Raw genomic sequence first — 18,318 nt, forward strand, 5'->3', positions numbered from 1 at the left:
AAGTGTACCAAACTCAAGTGCAAAAATACACAATTTACTTGACATTATTATTAATTATTATTATTATTATCACTTAGGTCCCCAAAAACAGGTAAACACACACACCTTCTATAAAAATGTAGGAAGTAAATCCTAGAAAAGTCCCCTATAGCTGCTATAGAGTCAGAATGAAGAGCAGAGCAGCACGGTGTGTGTGCAGCCACACTGAGCTGGGCTCCACACTGCAGTGTGATCAGCACAGAGGCTGCCATGCAGAACAACATTATTTTGTATTTCTCTTAAAGGAGACATGTCATGCTTTTCCGGTTCTTGGGGAAGTTCATGAGATCTTTCTAGAGGGTTATCAAGAATAACTTTTATCCAATGACCTTTTCCCTCTCTGTCTGTGTCTGTGTATTCTCTTGTTCCGATTAACCCAGCCAAATCTTTTTTCTTGTTTTGTATCTATATCTACGCCGGGATCCGGAGTCGAGGCTGATCCTCTTGCTGTAGTCCTGTGTCTTGGATCCTCTATCCTGAGTTCTGGATTAAGTCGTGGACTTCGGGTCGTGGCTAAACCTGTCTCTGTTGCTCTCCCTGAGGTTTCTCCCATGTTTCCCCTTAAACTGTGGGTTTTCTCTGGAAGTTTTTCCTTGTACGATGTGAGGGTCTAAGGACAGAGGGTGTCGTTTTTCTCATTCTGAACAATCTGTGCTGTTGTATTTGCTGTAAAGTGTCTCTACTGTAGGCTATTTTTATTATATGTACAGCACTTTGGCTCGACCGAAAATCGTTTATAAATGTGCTATATAAATAAAACTTGATTTGATTTTGATTTGATTCTTACCCGTCCCCTTGTGTGTTATGAAGGTTTTTCTGCATGTAAAGGTCTGCAGAGTCACAAACCCTCAAAGTACACCATGTAGGGAGTAAAACTCTAACACAGAAAAGATCTGTCTATGCTGCCCCAGAACGCCTCGTTGGACATTTATCTTTTTCCATTGTTTGCTTCCTGGGTATAGCTACGTAGGGATACCCAGTAGCCACGCCCAGAGCTATGACCAGGCTGATTGGTCCAAATTAACCTACACACACCACACACCACACACACACACACACACACACACACACACACACACACACACACACACACACCACACACACACACACACACACACACACACACACACACACACACACACACACACACACACACACACACAACACACACACCACCACACACACACACACACACACACACACACACACACACACACACACACACACACAACACACACACACCACACCACACACACAACACACACACACAACACACACACACACACACACACACACACACCACACACACACACACAACCACACACACAACACACAACACACACACACACACACACACACTTCTCCTCCTCCTCCCTGGCTGCAGGCTGATAACAGACAGTTGGGATCGCGGCGAAATTCTCTCTGCAGACCCATTCTCACAGCGTTTATCAACCTTTTTCTTACTCAATATCAAGCCACACTTATTGTTTTTACTTCGGCTGTGACTTTGTGTGTGCTCAGGGTGAGTTTGGCTGTGTTTCGCTTTCGCTAAACAAGGAAACCACACCTCCACGGAGCTCAGCGCGATTCACAACGTCCCGACCAATGAGAGCACACTGTGCTCACAGGGAGGGTGGGGGCTGGAGCTATTGGAGCTACAACGAGCCGTTAAAGGCAGAGAGTGAAATTCAGTGAATACACGTAGTTTACAGAGATGCTGTGAGAAACCAATGTGAGTTTGGAAAATTGCACAATATAAATCTATTCTAGTAGACCTCAACAATGGAATTATGATCAGTGGAAATGGCCATGACATGTCTCCTTTTTAAACTTCCTCCATAAATGGACGGACAATGATTTACCAAAAGGGGTAAGGGTTAACATGATGTTGTAGTTTTGGCCATATATCTATACTTATTAAAGTAATTGTGGAGAAGTGTGAACAGGGTGACATCACTATAGTACAATGAAACGAAGCCAGCGTCCATTAGTAATTTAACTGTCCTTCAAATAAGTAGGACTATTCTTTCTTAATGTCACATGTTCACAGATCTCTGTGATCACTCTGAATACAGATGATAACCACAACTACCAAAATAAGAGCAAGTTTCAATAAACCATAGTGCAGGTCAAATGAGCCCCCCCCTCTCAGCAGGCCCTGTTGTTAGCACAGCACTAACAACAGGTCAGAGGCTCAGTGTGAGCGTAGCAGCATCTAGTGTGTGTCGCTAACATGTACTGTCAATGCACTGAGAGTTATGTCTGGGCCTCGGGCAGGGAGCGGCTGGGCTCACATGGGACTGGTGCCCCCCCCCCTGTCAGTCCATTGGTGCTGCGACACAGCAGAGCTTTGGTTGCCGTGGCGGCTGTTGTCGACGAGGACACACTGACCCCGGTTATGGTACCATTGAGGTTCCGGTAGGGTTGCTGCCGTGGTAACGAAGTCCTTCGGCGGGGGATGGGCACCGCGGCTGTTCCACGGAGGCACACTGAGGGAAAAGTCAGACCCACCAGACAGCATCCTGGACAGGAAATGACCTCATCCGGCTCAGAGGGGCCGCCGGGGTCCGAGGACTGATTGGGCGCTGTGCTGTAACTGTTAGCCCGCCCCCCTCTCCCCCACTGCACCTGCTGACCTATCACGAGGGCGGAGCCGTTGTTGTTGTCCAGTTGCAGCAGAGCAGGCAGGGGGGGTTGGCCGTAGGAGATGGGACGCGGCCAGCCGTTGGTCTGTGTGGAGTCTGCGGACTCAGGAGACTTGGTACAGTCCATGGGTTCGGTCAGACATCGCCTCTCCTCCTCTTCCTCCTCTTCCTCCTCTTCTTCCTCTTCTTCCTCCTCCTCCAGCCGCTCCAGAGACATCATCTCCAGCTCCACAGACAGACCTACATCCTCCTGAAGCAGCTCTCTCCTCTCACCTATCTCTGTCTGCTCCACCTGTAACCTCACACCGGTCTCCCTCCTGTCACCCTCCACCCTGACGTCCTGTTCCTCTTCCTCCTCCTTCCACCCAGTATGTCTCGGTGAGGCTACAGTCCGGCTTAGCTCAGGAGTGCAGGGCAGGGACCGGCATCTCCGGGGCAGCGCTCTGAGGAGGTGGGGGGAGGAGCAGGGGTCCCGCAGGGCAGGTAGGGTGAAGGTCAGCGAGATAACCGACTTGCTGGGAGTATCCAAGAGTTTACAGCGCCCCCCATTCAGGTCCTGCCTGAGGGAGAAGGGGTTGACCCGTGCAGGGGTCCCGAGGAGAGGAGAGCTCTGAGTCGCCGGGGGTAACACGTCCGACTGGCTCCTTGCCAAGCCCTGCCGTCGCTGGCTGCGGTTGCCTGGGTGAGAAGGGGAGCTGTGGCGCCGGTAAGGGCTGGCGTCTGCTGACAGTGACTCTGAGGGGGGGGGGGGGGGGGGGGGGTGACAGAGCGAGAAATTAAGAACAGGTGGTACTACTTTTAAAACAACTACAACAACAGAAAAGTGCAAAACTGAAATGAACCAAAATATCAAGAATGCTGTCATGCTGTTTGCTTTTATATTCTCATACCACTTGTATTCATACACAGAATGCTTTTAATTTGCTGTTAATGAGGTCCAGAGAAGCTGTCTTGGTAAATGTTTACGATTCTCGGTTCTAGGAGTTATTTTGACCGATAACAGAAAGCAGATTTAGGGGAGAACTCCCAGGATTCAACAAACGTCTGATGATATTCAGCCTTTATAAGCTAACTCTTGTGAGTTAAAGCCTCTCTATACCGAGTTCAGAGCACACCAATGACTGCGTGATGATCTCCATGCAGGCAGGGTACTACTTCACGATATGTAAACATTGCAGATCTAAACATCCTACAGTTTACAGAACAGAACAATGTTTGTAAAACAAGCTCCACTTCACAATTTGAGCTCATACTGTATCACTAGGGCTCCTGCTTGATAATCTGATTTTGAGAGTCTTTGTAACAAATATCAAATCAAACTTCATTTATATAGCACTTTTCTTAAACAAAGTGTTTCACAAACCAAACATATAGACAATTTACAAACAATGTAAACAATACTTTCTTCCCAGGTAACACATACTGTAGATTTGTGATTTAAGAGAACACTAAATACCAACGCACGACTAAATAAAATAAAAGAAGGATAATAATAATAATAATAAATAAAGGATAAAATAAGAATAAATTACAATCCAGTTAGCCAAATCAGATCACTCTTAAGCCCCTTACACACCGAGCTGATTATCGCCGTCGATAGATGTCGGGCCGTCGATGAGCGTCGTGTCGCTCAGATTGGTGTGTACTGCACCGTTGTGTCTTTTCGGCCGTGCCGACACCTTCTGCCGCCGATTCGACATGTGGAATCAGGAGGCCGTCGGCCAAAGAAATCACTCTGATTGGCTGTTCAGCTAGCGAATCAGTGCATGAGAAGCGAAACGGAAGTGAAGGACCCAAACAAACTATTAAGAAGGCAAATCTGAGATTTCATGTAACTCCAGCTCTCGACAGGTTCTGGAAAGCCGTAGAGTGAAAATGGAACACGCTATTTGTTGTTTGTTTATATCACGCAGTCTGTTCTTCTTCTCTCGGTTATCACGCAGTCTGTCTTCCGGTTGTTGCCTCTTTTGAATGACGAATACACACTACCGCCGCCTGCTGGTAAGGAGAGTTATTGCCATTCACGCATGCGCAGTGCGTACGTGCTGCTTGGCCGTCGGCTGAAGTCTTTGCGGTGTGTTCCAGTGCGACACATGGCCAAGACGCAGAGACGTGAGGCGACGTTCCGTCGGGACGTGTTCTTTGGTGTCAGTTTGTTGTGTAAGAGGCATTAGAAAGCTGTTTTAACCATACGAACAGTTGTGTAAAAATACGTAACACACATTGAAAGGAGACATTTAAAAGAAAAAACAGTTTGGGGGGTTTACCGAGTGCAAGGGGATTCTCCTTCTCCTCCTCCCTCTCCATGCCCTCCAGTGTGAACACAATGTGAGAGAACGAGGGACGCTGCTGTGCACTCATCTGAAAACAACCACACAAAGACACACTTAGATTACACACACACACACAGCCTCCATTACCTTGCAGTGTGTGTGTGTGTGTGTGTGTGTGTGTGTGTGTGTGTGTGTGTGTGTGTGTGTGTGTGTGTGTGTGTGTGTGTGGTGTGTGTGTGTGTGTGTGTGTGTGTGTGTGTGTGTGTGTACTTACATTACAGCAGGTGACAGCAAGGCTGAAGAACGCAGCTGGACAATCCCCAACCAGGTTCTCAAATGCATCCACGTCCAGACCAAAGTCCTAAAACACAGACAGTGTCATACACTGATTCCTCAACAACTTGTTGCCAATATGAAATGAACTCACTGAAAACTGTATGGAGTATGCACCACCAAACACGGGTTATGTATGACAGTATCATCCTAGCATTTATGTTGTTGCTGTTGCTTTAATGCAGTAGCATTAAACTGGCATTGGAAATACAGGAAAACTGCCTATACAGCTCCTCTCACTGCACACTGAAGTATCCTTTATCTGGATAAACACAGTTTCAATAGTATTTACATCAGAATGATTATCTATACCACATAAAAGGAGCACCATGTTTGTGTGTGTGACGAAGATACATGACAGGTACCTCTGTCCTGGGTAAGAAGTCTGGATCAGCTTCGATGCGGGCGATGATCTCACACAGGATGATGCCGTACGCAAACACATCCACCTGAGCACAGCACAGTAAGGTAGGTCAGGGCTCAAACTACATTTCACACAGTGCTGGGAGAGTGGAGGATTGATACCAATATGAACAGTTTGGTGCTTAGAGCTTCCGGTAGTGCTAATACTCTGAAAAGTTGATGAGAGAAGTTGAATTGTTTTTACTTTCAGCCTAGTTTTGTTTTAGTTATGCCCAGTTAAGGCCCAACTATTGTTGAGATAAATGTCAAGGCATTAAACATTTCTGAAACATACAGTATACGTATCCCACTATCTTATTGCAACCCCGCCGGACCTTAGTCATTTTAAAAATCTGTGTCGGCCCCCATCTACAGATACTTACAAAGGGCCTAACATCCTGGACACTCTGAACGTATTATACAAGTAGCACATTTGTGGTAGTCAGTAATATCTTAATTAGCTAACTTAAGCCCCCAAAGGTTTTTAAAGGACTAATATGACCAAGGGTGTGTATTATGACTTAAAATTGCTCTGAATCTGCAATGTACTCCAGCGGGGGGGTGTGCGTGTGTGTGTTTTGGGTTTACCTTCTCATCGTACAGCTCTCCTCTCAGAACTTCAGGTGCCATCCAGTAGGGGGAGCCCACGATGGCCAGAGGCTGCTTCCCCCCTCCATCACTGCAGAGACAGCATGTTTCCTCAACCTCTGCTCAACAGCTGCATGTCGGGCTGTGACCCATTCAGAACACTTTCTATGTTCTAATCTAGATGCACTATTTGATATACCAGTGTAACATGTCTGAGCTGAGAGGTCACGTATCCACACTGTGGTCCTCTTCAATTCGTTATTGTTGTAGTGGGTTATATTATATAAGATATTTGACCTTATTATGACAACGTTTTTCCCTCGCCAAAATCAGACTATTATTTAGGCATTTCCTAACAAGCTAAGCTAGATTCAAAGAACTATTGCTTTAAATCAGAGCCTACTTCAGTCTGTCTAGGCTGGTGGCTTTTCAGGAAGTTAAAAGGCTTTTCTAAAGAAAAATGTTGAATACATAGCATACATTTTTAATAATTCACTAATTAATGGTCGGTTATGAAGTCAGAGACGAGTAAAGTTTTGCATCAGAAAGAGTGAGCTTTTTGCTAAAGGTGTTGTCTGACCTGTAATCAGGGATCTTCTCTGCCAGGCCGAAGTCTCCCACCACCGCCGTGAACACACCGCCGTCACAGCGCACCAAACAGTTCTGCACACAAACAAAACAGGCACAAAACAGTCACTAAACTCTTGTCTCGCGGCTCTCGCCATGCCGATAGCTGTATTTGTCCAGATAAAGAGATAAATAATGTGTTCTGAACTGTGAACGGGTCGTACACTCACTAGAACCTGGACATCCCCCCCCCCACCGCATTAATTTGACTGGCCAATACTTCAGATATTTCTCAGAGCCCCCTCACCGCTCTAGATCAGCGAGCTACTGTAAGATTTAACTCATGGTGCGTTTAACGTTGTGCTTAAACATCTCCTAGCAACAGTTAGTGACCATTGCATGTATAAAAAATATGTGTAATGTGTATTTGTAAAGCGCTTTGAGCATCTGGAAAAAGCGCTATAATAAATGTAAGGAATTATTATTATTAGTGGCTTCAGTACAGCCTCATGGCAGCCCCCCCCCCCAGCCCTACCGCTCCACACTCTGCCTCTCCTCCTGGTTACCTTGGAGGTGAGGTCTCTGTGGAAGATGCCCTTGCTGTGCAGGTAGTGCAGCCCCCGGGCGATGTCCAGGGACAGCCCCATCCTGACGGCCCAGGACAGGTGCAGGTCGCTGTCCAGCAGCTGCTCCAGGCTGCCTCCATTGATGTACTGCAGGGACACATCAGACACAGGTCAGACACCTGCTGGGTGACTGCTGACATCTCTTAGGAACTCACTGATTTGAAACAATTCTCTTGACCTTTATGTTCATGAACCACGGTTATTCTTTGGGTGAGAAATATTATTCTGTGACATAAAACATTCTATTGTAACAAGAAGTATTCTTCAGTAGTTATACTGTAACATGGTACATTCGGCCGTTGTGTGATACATTCTACAATAATATTATATATATATATATATCTATATACTGCTACATGAGAAGAGCTAATACAGTATAGAATCGATGGTTTATTATACTGCTACACAGGTAGCTTTCATAGGCTAATTGTTGATACAGTAAACAGAGGGAGAGGATGGGTACTATGTAGTAACCACGGTAACATCTGCACACCATGTACACATCAGCAGTTTGGTACAGCATCATGCATCAGCCATTCTAGCAGCTGCATGTGTGTTTGTGTGTGAGTGAATCTAAGAATGAAAGAAAGAGACTCAAAAGGATACAGTAACCATTTTTAAAAGCTCAAGAAATGTGACATTATTAAAGTAGAGTGTGATGTTTTTACCTCCGTCAGAGCATGGAGCTGACCTTCATGCACACACACCCCGAGAAACCTGAGCACAGAGGCAGGCAGAGGATTAAAAAGACTGTAGACCACACTCTAGTATCAGGGTTAAACAGAGCTGGAAAGTAAAAATGAGTGCTTGGACGTAGCCTCCTGGAGCCTCTGGGTGTGATCATTTAGCACTGCATCATCTCCTTCAGCACTGTTACGCCCAGCCTAGGGGAACCTAGGCGCAGCACAAAGTTTGCTCTCTCCCCACTTTTCCCACTCTCAAGACAAAGGCAGAGACAGAGAATGTCGTTTGGTACATTTCATTTACCAAATCTGAATTACACAAAAATATACTTTCACAACCAAAAAGAAAACATGCAGAAAGTCTGATACACAAATAAAGAAACCAGGAGTAACAAAACCACAAAACGAACTAACCTTAAACACAAAATCTTACCTAACAGAGAAAAATAAATATACAGGCTTCTTACCTACTCTAACTTAAACAGGAGAAAATGAACAATCCAAAAGGGAAAAAGAAAAAGGGTTTGCACTCCTGAGAAAATAAATCCGTCTACAAAGACAGGTAACGTAAAAATAGCTCACAGCCAGCGGAGAAGGACAAAATGTTCTCAAAGTGCGAACATAGCACCACAGGACAAAATATCTAAACATGCGCCGCGTTGGGAGTAGGAGAAGTTGAGTCAGAGAGACCGAGAAACTGCACGGCTGCAGCTTAAATGCTCCCGTCTCCTCAGGTGGACCAATCAGCCTGTCGAGGGCAGCCAATCAGCAACCGGACACCACCTGTTCAATCACACGCAGCCACACAAACACAGAAGGAGGAAGAAAATCTGCACACAATACACATAACGACCCAGGGTCGTAACAAGCACCAATGATGTGTATACATCCATCACTCATCGTTGGGCTACCCACACACAGCTACTTCTGATGGCTGTCATGGGCTGAGGAGCTCTACTATAGATGTTCCTAGTCCAAATATACTGCTGGTTGCCCTGGTAACCTGCATTGTCTTTCCGCTCTGGTTTGGGACAGAGTGGTGCTGTGATGACAGTGTAGGTCGGCCCACTTATTATAACAGTTATTATTATATTCTTCTTGTTCATTGTTTAAAGTCAAACTGTGATTACAAGCAACACTGAATTCCAAAGACAATTCACAAAGTGTGACTAACTGCACCTAAACAGGAAAAATACATGGAGGTAGATTTGTCTCAATATGAATTGTGTGAACAGATCAATAATATCATCAGACAACATCAACTTCCACTGCTATGCTGACGACACCCAGGTCTATATCAAAACACAACCCAATAGCACCAATACTATCCAAACACTAAACACCTGCCTGGAAGACATCCGCTCCTGGATGACCACCAACTACCTCCAGCTCAACAGCAGCAAGACGGAGGCAATCCTGATAGGCACCACCGACCAGCTTGCCAAGGCCGCCAACATCAGCCCCTCCCTTGATGGTCAGCTCATTCCTCTCTCCTCTGTTGTCACCAACCTCGGTGTAAGGTTTGACCCCACTCTGTCTTTCCAAGCCCACATCAAACACATCACCAAGACCTCCTTCTTTCACCTGAAAAACATTTCCTAACTGAAGCCCTCACTCTCAACTGATGACACCAAAAAACTGGTTCATGCACTCGTCTTCTTAAGACTAGATTACTGCAATGCACTCCTCTCCGGTCTCCCAGCCAAATCCATCAACCGCCTGCAACTTGTCCAGAACAGCACAGCCAGAGTTCTCACCGGTGCAAAAAAATCTACACACATAACCCCCATACTTGCACAACTACACTGGCTCCCAGTCCACTACAGGATCCAGTTTAAGGTTCTGCTCCTCACGTACAAAGCCCTGAATGGACAAAGCCCAAAATACCTCTGTGACCTCATCCATACCCAGACATCTACCCGCTCTCTACGCTCCAGCCACGCTCCTGTTCTTTACATCCCCCGCACACGTCTCCGGACAATGGGAGACCGAGCCTTCTGCTCATTCGCGCCTCGCCTCTGGAACTCCCCCCAGATCAGCTGAGATCTGCCCCTTCCACGAGGTCTTCAAAACCGGCCTTAAGACCCTCTTCTTTCGGCAGGCCTTCCAATTGAGCATGGTACACCTGGAGTACTGCCATTTTTATCGCTATCTCCGACTTTTATTATTATTATTTTTATAATCTCTCTAATTGTATCAGTGTCCTTTGTTGTGAAGCGCTTCGAGATTTGTCTTGGCAGATGAGAAGCGCTATATAAATTAAATGTATTATTTATTTATTATTAATAATCCGTGTGAATGTGCGTCATAGAGTGCACCTGGACTCATTCACCCTTCATGGTAACACTGTGTGATGAAGAGACTGAACCTGGTCACTGTTTTGAGTAAAAAGACAAGCTACACACATTAATGAGTAGAAACATGGCAGCTATAATGGAAAATGACTTTACTCACTGATTTACTTAAATTACAGCATAAACACTTTGTGACCTACCTGAGTATGTTTGGGTGGCAGAGCCTGTTCATGAGCTGCACTTCTCGTAGCATGTTAGCTTTGTTGCTAGCCAGCGTGTTCATCTTCAGCGCCATCACCTGGCCTGTGATCCGGTGCTGCACCTGGAAAACAGCCATATTTCATTTAGCTGACACTGTTATCCCTAACGACATACAATAAGTGCAGTAAAACATGCAGGTGCAAACTCAGAACAGCCAAGTCCATTTGCTTCAAATCAACCAAACCACTGTAAGTAAGGATGCATTCGTTTTTCAAATAAGCTAGACTTATTAGAACTACAGTTTTTGTTGTGTATATGAGGATTAATGTCCACGGTGTATATACACAATAAGCTATTTAAGTAGGTTAGCAGTTCTCTCCTATTTGCCGATAAATTTTTCTTTATAATTTATAAGCTGATGTTTCGTGTAACAATTCGGCCTAAACTGTTACCGATGCTGACTTTTTTTATTTTTCCTTATTGTGGTAATTTATTCTAATGTGCAAGGGAAACGCATCACATTTTTATTTAAAATATTTAATAATTCTGGATAAGCACAAATTCAAAGTCTTTGTAGCCTGCTGTTTAATTACCAACTCATTAAGAACATTTTAAGTTCGGTCAGTGGTTGCGTTTTTTATGAGAATAAAAGACATAAATAATAGCATACAATGTCCAAGCATTACAATTTTTGATAATGAACACACTGACCAAGTTAGTTTTAGTTTATGCATTTAAAAAGGCATGAAGAACATAACAAAATAAAGGTGAACAGAGTCTTGGCATTTCCTGTCAACACAAACGGAGCCGAGGATGTATTATATATATATATGTTTTTATTTGAAGTGCCCGGCCAGCGCACATTAAGAACACTGCAGAATTGTGCCTGAACAGTCAAATATAACGGCTTAGAGTGTGGCGCTGCGTTGACGCGGCAGACTGAATCAGCAGCAACACTTCAGAAAAAGTCCCGAAACTGTGAAACATTTCTCCAAGAGAAGTGATCAGAAGTTGAAAACACTCTCTGGGCTGATGCTAATGTCTAGAAGATGCATCGGCCCATCCCCACCTATTACATCTACTTTTCCCTCCCCACACAAGCATCGGTGTGAAAAACACGATGGAGTCCAGAAGACTGTTTCCCTCTCACAGCGTGCTGGAGCTCTGACTCGTGAAGCTGACTGCACAATGAGTGGAGTAATGGCCGCTGTAAACACCTCAACAATAAGTGTTGTGTGCTAAAGTTGATGAAGATATCAAATAAAAAATGTATTATTATTATTATTAGAAGCATCACAAAAACACTAACACATTATTGGTTCCCAGTAGAATCTGCCTAACGCTGTGCTCTCTCTATGTGTGTCACTGGAAGGCTCAGTGACTGGTAATGTGCCTCGAAGTCCAGCCAGAGTCTAGACCTGCAAGCCCATGCATCTCTGTGTGTGTGTGTGTGTGTGTGTGTGTGTGTGTGTGTGTGTGTGTGTGTGTGTGTGTGTGTGTGTGTGTGTGTGTGTGTGTGTGTGTGTGTGTGTGTGTGTGTGTGTGTGTGTGTATTAATAGCGTAGCACTAATAGGCTTTCTGGATGTCCCATCACTCCTCCTGATCTGCTGCACAAATCCACTGGGCTGTCCTGGGGCGAGGCCCAGCAGCTGGCTCAATAAACTGTTAGCATTTTAAACTGAAGTGTACAACATGAGCATTGATCCGTGCTGCATCAGTCAGTGCTGGTTCTGGTCATAAGTTTAAAAAAGCAATAAGTGCAATGTGAAGTGACCTTCCTCTCTCTTACACAGACACAAACCCCCAAATTGAGGTTTTTCAGCGTTTGTATAAATTGGTTCCAGCTGTACAATAAATGATTGGCTTTATTAAAGATCTAGACAGAAAAATGTGTAGGATGCCAGAAGATTCATTGATATTTCTTGGTAGTAATTTAAACGTGAGGGTGTTATCTGTACGTCAATAAAGGTATCAACTCATGTCTTTTTATCGGTGGGATTATTACTTTTTTCTGCAATATACTGGTGAAGTAATAACGTATTTTTGTTGGGCATTCGGAAGTTAGCATCACAAGGGCTGCTTTGAAAGTTTAAAATATTGCTGAAAATATTATCTGTGGTCAGCACATCCTCATTTTATATCTTATATAAAATGAATTCCGACTTATGATTATGTTTGAACGCAAACAACAGAAGTATAAAGCTAACGATAGGCAATAAACAAACTACATCACAGTCACATGACTTTACGTCACCATCGCTAAGCTAAAGGCGGCTAATGTTCTGCATGTTGTGGTTATTTGTTTCATTCAGTCACTCGTGAGCAGCCGACACTTCAGACATTCAGCAGTGCGTTATTTACTTATGTTTTTTATGTCATAAAACAAAATGTGAAAATCTCTTCAGCTTGTGTTACCACAGACCTTATTTCAGGCATTTAACCAAATCACATGGAAAAACCATTGACTTAGAGAAGAGGGACCTAGAAGTAATAAATGCTAACTCATTTCTGGGTTTGAAGATTCATTCATTCACCACTCAATTCTGTAAATATGTCCATATGTTTGGATAACCAGAAAACAACCTTGTGTCCCGTCCCACAGTCCTACAGTCACCTGGCCTGAATCCTGACCTGAGTCTGCTCCTACCCTATGATTTAGACCACATTTCAATTAAATGCTACTACTCTACTACCTTCAGAGGCAAATGTTGTACTTTTGACTCCACTACATGTATTTTAACACTCACAGTTACTGGTTACTCAGTACATGAAAACACACACGCTGATATGGTATACTGTAGTGCTGATCTACAAAGTATTTTACGTATCTAAGTTGATCCAAATTCACCAACTGCAATACTAAAATGCTCTTATATGTATAAAAACAGGATAGCACAATAACCATAATAATATAATATTGTGAAAAAATACATTCTGCATGAGTACTTTCACTTTTGAAACTGAAGTACATTTATCTGATAATACTTCTACACTTATTTTATTCTGAAAAGGGTCATTGTACTGAATCAGTACTTTGACTTGTTGAACTTTAAGTATATTGTGATGCTAATACTTTGGTACCTTCACTTAAGTGTTGAAATCAGGACTTTTAATCATAACATTACAGAGGTCAGGTAGTCAAGATGATAAAAAGATGTAACATTTTAAATAAAGGCTTTCTCTGTGCAGCTCTTCTGTATCAAACTCATCGCTGAGACAGATGGCTGGAGGTGGAACATGATGCACAGTGATGATCACATGAAGCAGATACTGTACATCTCTCAGGCTTCATGTTTGACTTAGTGGGATTTCAAAGAGCAAAACAGATATTAAAAAGGAAATTATGACCTATTTAACTTTCTAACAAAAACAGTAGGAAACCCAAAATAAAGGAGTGTAAATTGATGTAAATGGGATTTATTTATTTGTAGGAAATTAGGTATAGAGAATCTAATTAAACCCTTAAACAGCAATGTCCTCTATACAGTAGCTGCTTTCTCTGTTCCTAGGTGGGAGTGTGTAAAGATTTATTTTTAGATAAGAGCAGAGGAACAGCTGGAAAACATTTAGTAGAATCCCTCACCTGAGCAACATTCCAAATACTACTGTACAGGTCAGTACAGTACAGTACTCGCAGCACCATCAATCAATTATATATTTTTTATAATAATAATAGGCCTTTTAAATAATTATTGGATTATTTTTTTATTTATAAATGTTTTGCTTAGCAGTTTTAAATTCATGTTGTTTTATTTTCTCTTTCAAGTCTAACATAAAATCCATGAAATGTTCCAGGCTGTCCAGATGCAGATATTTGCTGTCACTGACTGATTTTCTTTTAATCAATGTACTCAAATCTGAAGGTTTAAACACTACTGAGGGCGATCTCTCATCATTCACATTTAGTGAATGTTCCGAGCCTACAAACGGTGTTCTAAAGACCCTCACACACCATCATTGCTTAAAAATGTAAGAATAATCGTTCCTTTTATATTGTGAATTATAGCACAAAAAAAGAAAATGAAAGTTTTCTCTCCATGCCCTTATGAATGAATGCATACCATTTACTGTATATTATTTATGTAAAAAATGTAACTAAAGTGCTATAAAATGTGCATTATCAAACAGGTTTTAAAAGATTATTTCTAAATTGTAGGACCTAGACTGTCAAAATGACAAAGATGGACACCTTTTGGACTGTGTTGGTCAGAGGTGGGGAGGGGCACCTCCACTCTTCTGCTGTCACAGAGGAACAATCATAGCTGTGCTCCCTTTTTACAAAAAAACTGCCCTGGGCATTTTAAGGCCAATATCATGGCTTTTAGTTGTTCAGACAAACTATTTAAAGAGCTCTCACGATTTCCCCCCTGACAGCTGGGTGTTACAACACATACCTTAAAGACCTCAGAGAAGAAGCCTGATCCGATCTTCTCACAGAAGAAGTCGTCGATGCGGGCCAGACTGGACACGGCGCTCCGCAGGGCTCGGTACGATGACGGCCTGATGCGGTTTTGAGCGTGGATACTGTGGAGGGGGGGCTCATCCGGGCTGCCATAGCCCTCCTCGGGGTCACAGAAGCAGCACTCAGCATGGTAGTCCATGATGCTGGAGGACCACCACCCTCTCTACAAGTGCTCTGTTCCCACAGATGAACCAACGTTTTTTTTAGATAGCAGTAGTCCTGAGACACGAGGGGAAGGGGGGTCCCACCATCATGATGTCACAATGATCAAGGCTGCGATGTGATAACTGATAAGATATATTTCACACAATACTGCGCCTTATTACACAAATATAGAACACATATTATCTATATTTGTTCTTTTGAGATCCACAGAGTCCATTCTCATTCAACTCATGTCAGGTAAAGAGTTCAGTCATCAGGATTCAAAGCCCCCCCTCCAGGGCTTCTGTGTGGCTCACTGTGCCCGCCCAGGAGTGACAGAGAAAGTCTCACCGATGAAGTCACTTCATTACTCCTCGTCACCGAGGTTTTAGAAACTCCTGCAGCCCTTGAACGTGGCCTCAGTGTGCGTGGGGGGGCTGGGTCCCTCCAGCATCCCGTTACATGGAGGAGAGATGACGGAAGCGGCACGGTACCAGGAGAGGGAGGGCTGGTAGGGCCAAGCTACAATAATGCACAGGTCCCTGTGGAAGAATTGGGAGAATATAAGATGACACAATAAACTGTAGCCAACCTATATATATATATATATATATATATATATATATACACATACATATACATATACATACTGCTGTTTGCGCACAGTTTCCCTCTCCAAAAATATATTGATTGAATACAAAATAAAAATATCAGGTCGGGAGAAGACAGTGAAGTTCCGATGCTCTCTCTACCCTCCCTCCACGTCTCCTGCACAGCGGGGCAGTCAGCGGCAGTCACTTCAGACAGACGGTTAGCAGCACCTCCCACCTTATTGTCCCACGTTTTGCCGGCTTTTCTTGGCTTGTCTGAAGGTGAGTGGTGATGAACAAATGACTAAGCTGCCAGTGCCTCGAGTTTACAGCTAATTAGCCAAAAGACAAAAACAAATATAGTTAACTAGGGTACTAGCTAATGGATAAGTTAGCTCAAGGTTTAGCTAAGGCAATTTATCATGGGCATCAGGGCCGTCCCTCCCTACAGGCCGATCATGCAGACTGCGTGGGGCCTCACCTTGCGGAAGGGGCCTCATCTTGCGGAGGGTGCCTCATCTTGCGGAGGGTGCCTCATCTTGCGGAGGGTGCCTCAACTGAGCCGTAAAATGCGGCGCACCTATGCGCTGCAATTAGTGTGGCGCAGCACGGTTTCGCCGCTGCGAGGCTCCACTAGCACACCCCGACGCTCGCGAAACAGAGGGCCTCATCATATAACTTTGCGTGGGGCCTCATGTTGACCAGGAACGGCCCTGATGGGCATACAGGCTAATGTACTGAACTTAAGGGGAGACACTACAGGTGAATACAGTAAAATGTGTATCTAATAACGTCATCACAATCGCCACATTGATATGCAAATTAGGCATTAACTATAGGCCCAATTAAAATGCGCACATTTGCATGCAGTTACCAAGGCATTGCAGGTGAAAAGGATACAAAAAACAAATCACCTCACAACTTCCCCAGATAGTTACGCCAAGTCAGTATTTTCCCCGGAAATGTTATGTTTAAATGCAGATTAGCTTTATATCTATAGATGAATTCAGACAGGGTAGTAAAACGAACACCATTTATATGTGTTTTTTGGACGTTTTCTTTCCATTAGAGTGAAAGAAAACATGAAAACAAAATAGTCCAAAATAACTAAATGTACAAGTACATGAAAAAACTATATTTTTGCCTGTAAGGTACTGCCTTAAACAGTAACTTCATAATTTAGATTGTTGGCTGCTCATTTAATAACTATTAATTGTACTAGTTTGTTGTCTGCTCTTGTGCGTAGTGAATACTAAAGAAGACCATTGTCTCTGTGTTAGCTGATTATTTTGTAGAATTATGTTGAGTATTAAACAATTACCTGAGTGTGAGGGTATTCAAATAAATTGGTCAGTAAGTCAGAGATGTGCAACTATATTTAACTTTTTGTTTGAAAACATTTTTTTATAAATGATTATGGGAAGTGCCCTTTTTCTCACTTGAGCTCTTGCCCCCCAAAATGTCTGTGCACGTCCCTGTCACAGAGACACTCGGGGCTGGTCCCATGGCTGGTCCTCTCAGAGCGGCAGCCATCAGGCTAGCAGAGTCCCACTAACGCTAACAGGGCGATGAGCATAAACCTCCACTGGATAACAACAACAACAACAACAACAACAACACAACTGTTAGACTTTAGAATTACATACCTGATTTAAATCTGTTTTTATCTATTTTTCTTTTCTTCACAACTGCCTAAATTCTATTTTTTGGGAGGTTTAATAAACCATAGTGCTCCTGCCTGGCCAATGAGGAATCCTAGCTAACCGTTATTGTTGATAACGAGAGCTGTCAATGACAGCCGGGCTGCAGAACCCGATCCACGGTTTACCTCTCTGCACACGTCCCGCTGGAAGACAATGTCGATGTCGTCCGACCGTTTGTTGAAGGCGAATTAAGGGCAGAAATGCCAGTCGGCAGCTCGGCGGTGTCTGCTGCTATAATCCGGTCTGGAGTCCTGCTTCACAGCCACTTGAGGGGGACGACAACCATCATGAAACAGCGCCGACATGGTCAAGCTAGCGAGATTAGGGGGACTTCCTGCGACTTCACAATAAAAGCTATTATGAACATCATGCAGTAGGCCTACACGTTATCATCTACCAAGCACAAACTTGACTTCCGATCAAATATTATACACATTACAAAAACATATAGGAGCATTACATTGTGTTGTTATATAAACAACGCCGACAACATTACAACATTACTCTGTTGAGTTTGAAGAAGTTGGAGTTTTTAAATAACTGGAGCGATCTCCAGTAAGTTTCAAATGATTGATCCATCTAACAGAGGGATGCTCAAATAAATACACCAGGAATGATAAACTGTAACTCTGCCCCATCAAGATTGTTTTTGGCTAATGAGCATTTTCTTTGGCTAAAGTTCAGGAGATCATGCATTTTCAATAACACTTAGAATGATTTGTTTTATTAACATTGAGTATCCATGTACTTTCGGTGAACCAGGAGAA

General features: G+C 43.6%; 1 protein-coding gene across 3 annotated transcripts; it reads right to left on the reverse strand.

The window, feature by feature from the left end:
* Nucleotides 1-1,691: 1,691 nt before the first annotated feature.
* On the reverse strand, nucleotides 1,692-17,855 carry LOC117556487 (dual specificity testis-specific protein kinase 2-like). Of its 3 annotated transcripts, XM_034231814.1 has the most exons (12): nucleotides 17,677-17,855; nucleotides 17,288-17,433; nucleotides 15,047-15,800; nucleotides 10,651-10,772; nucleotides 8,142-8,190; nucleotides 7,414-7,560; nucleotides 6,861-6,943; nucleotides 6,281-6,371; nucleotides 5,656-5,739; nucleotides 5,232-5,318; nucleotides 4,952-5,045; nucleotides 1,692-3,419 (listed from the first exon to the last, which is right to left on the reverse strand). In XM_034231814.1, exons 3-12 carry the CDS (start codon nucleotides 15,251-15,253, stop codon nucleotides 2,296-2,298), a joined length of 2,088 nt encoding a protein of 695 aa, XP_034087705.1. In that variant the 5' UTR covers nucleotides 15,254-15,800; nucleotides 17,288-17,433; nucleotides 17,677-17,855; the 3' UTR covers nucleotides 1,692-2,295. The 3 variants fall into 3 exon arrangements, with proteins under 3 accessions (XP_034087705.1, XP_034087704.1, XP_034087703.1); XM_034231813.1 differs by lacking the exon at nucleotides 17,288-17,433; XM_034231812.1 differs by lacking the exon at nucleotides 17,288-17,433 and having other exon boundaries at nucleotides 17,495-17,855.
* Nucleotides 17,856-18,318: the final 463 nt, after the last annotated feature.

Source organism: Gymnodraco acuticeps, unplaced genomic scaffold, assembly GCF_902827175.1.
Source record: "Gymnodraco acuticeps unplaced genomic scaffold, fGymAcu1.1, whole genome shotgun sequence".
Classification (NCBI taxonomy): Eukaryota; Metazoa; Chordata; class Actinopteri; order Perciformes; family Bathydraconidae; genus Gymnodraco; species Gymnodraco acuticeps.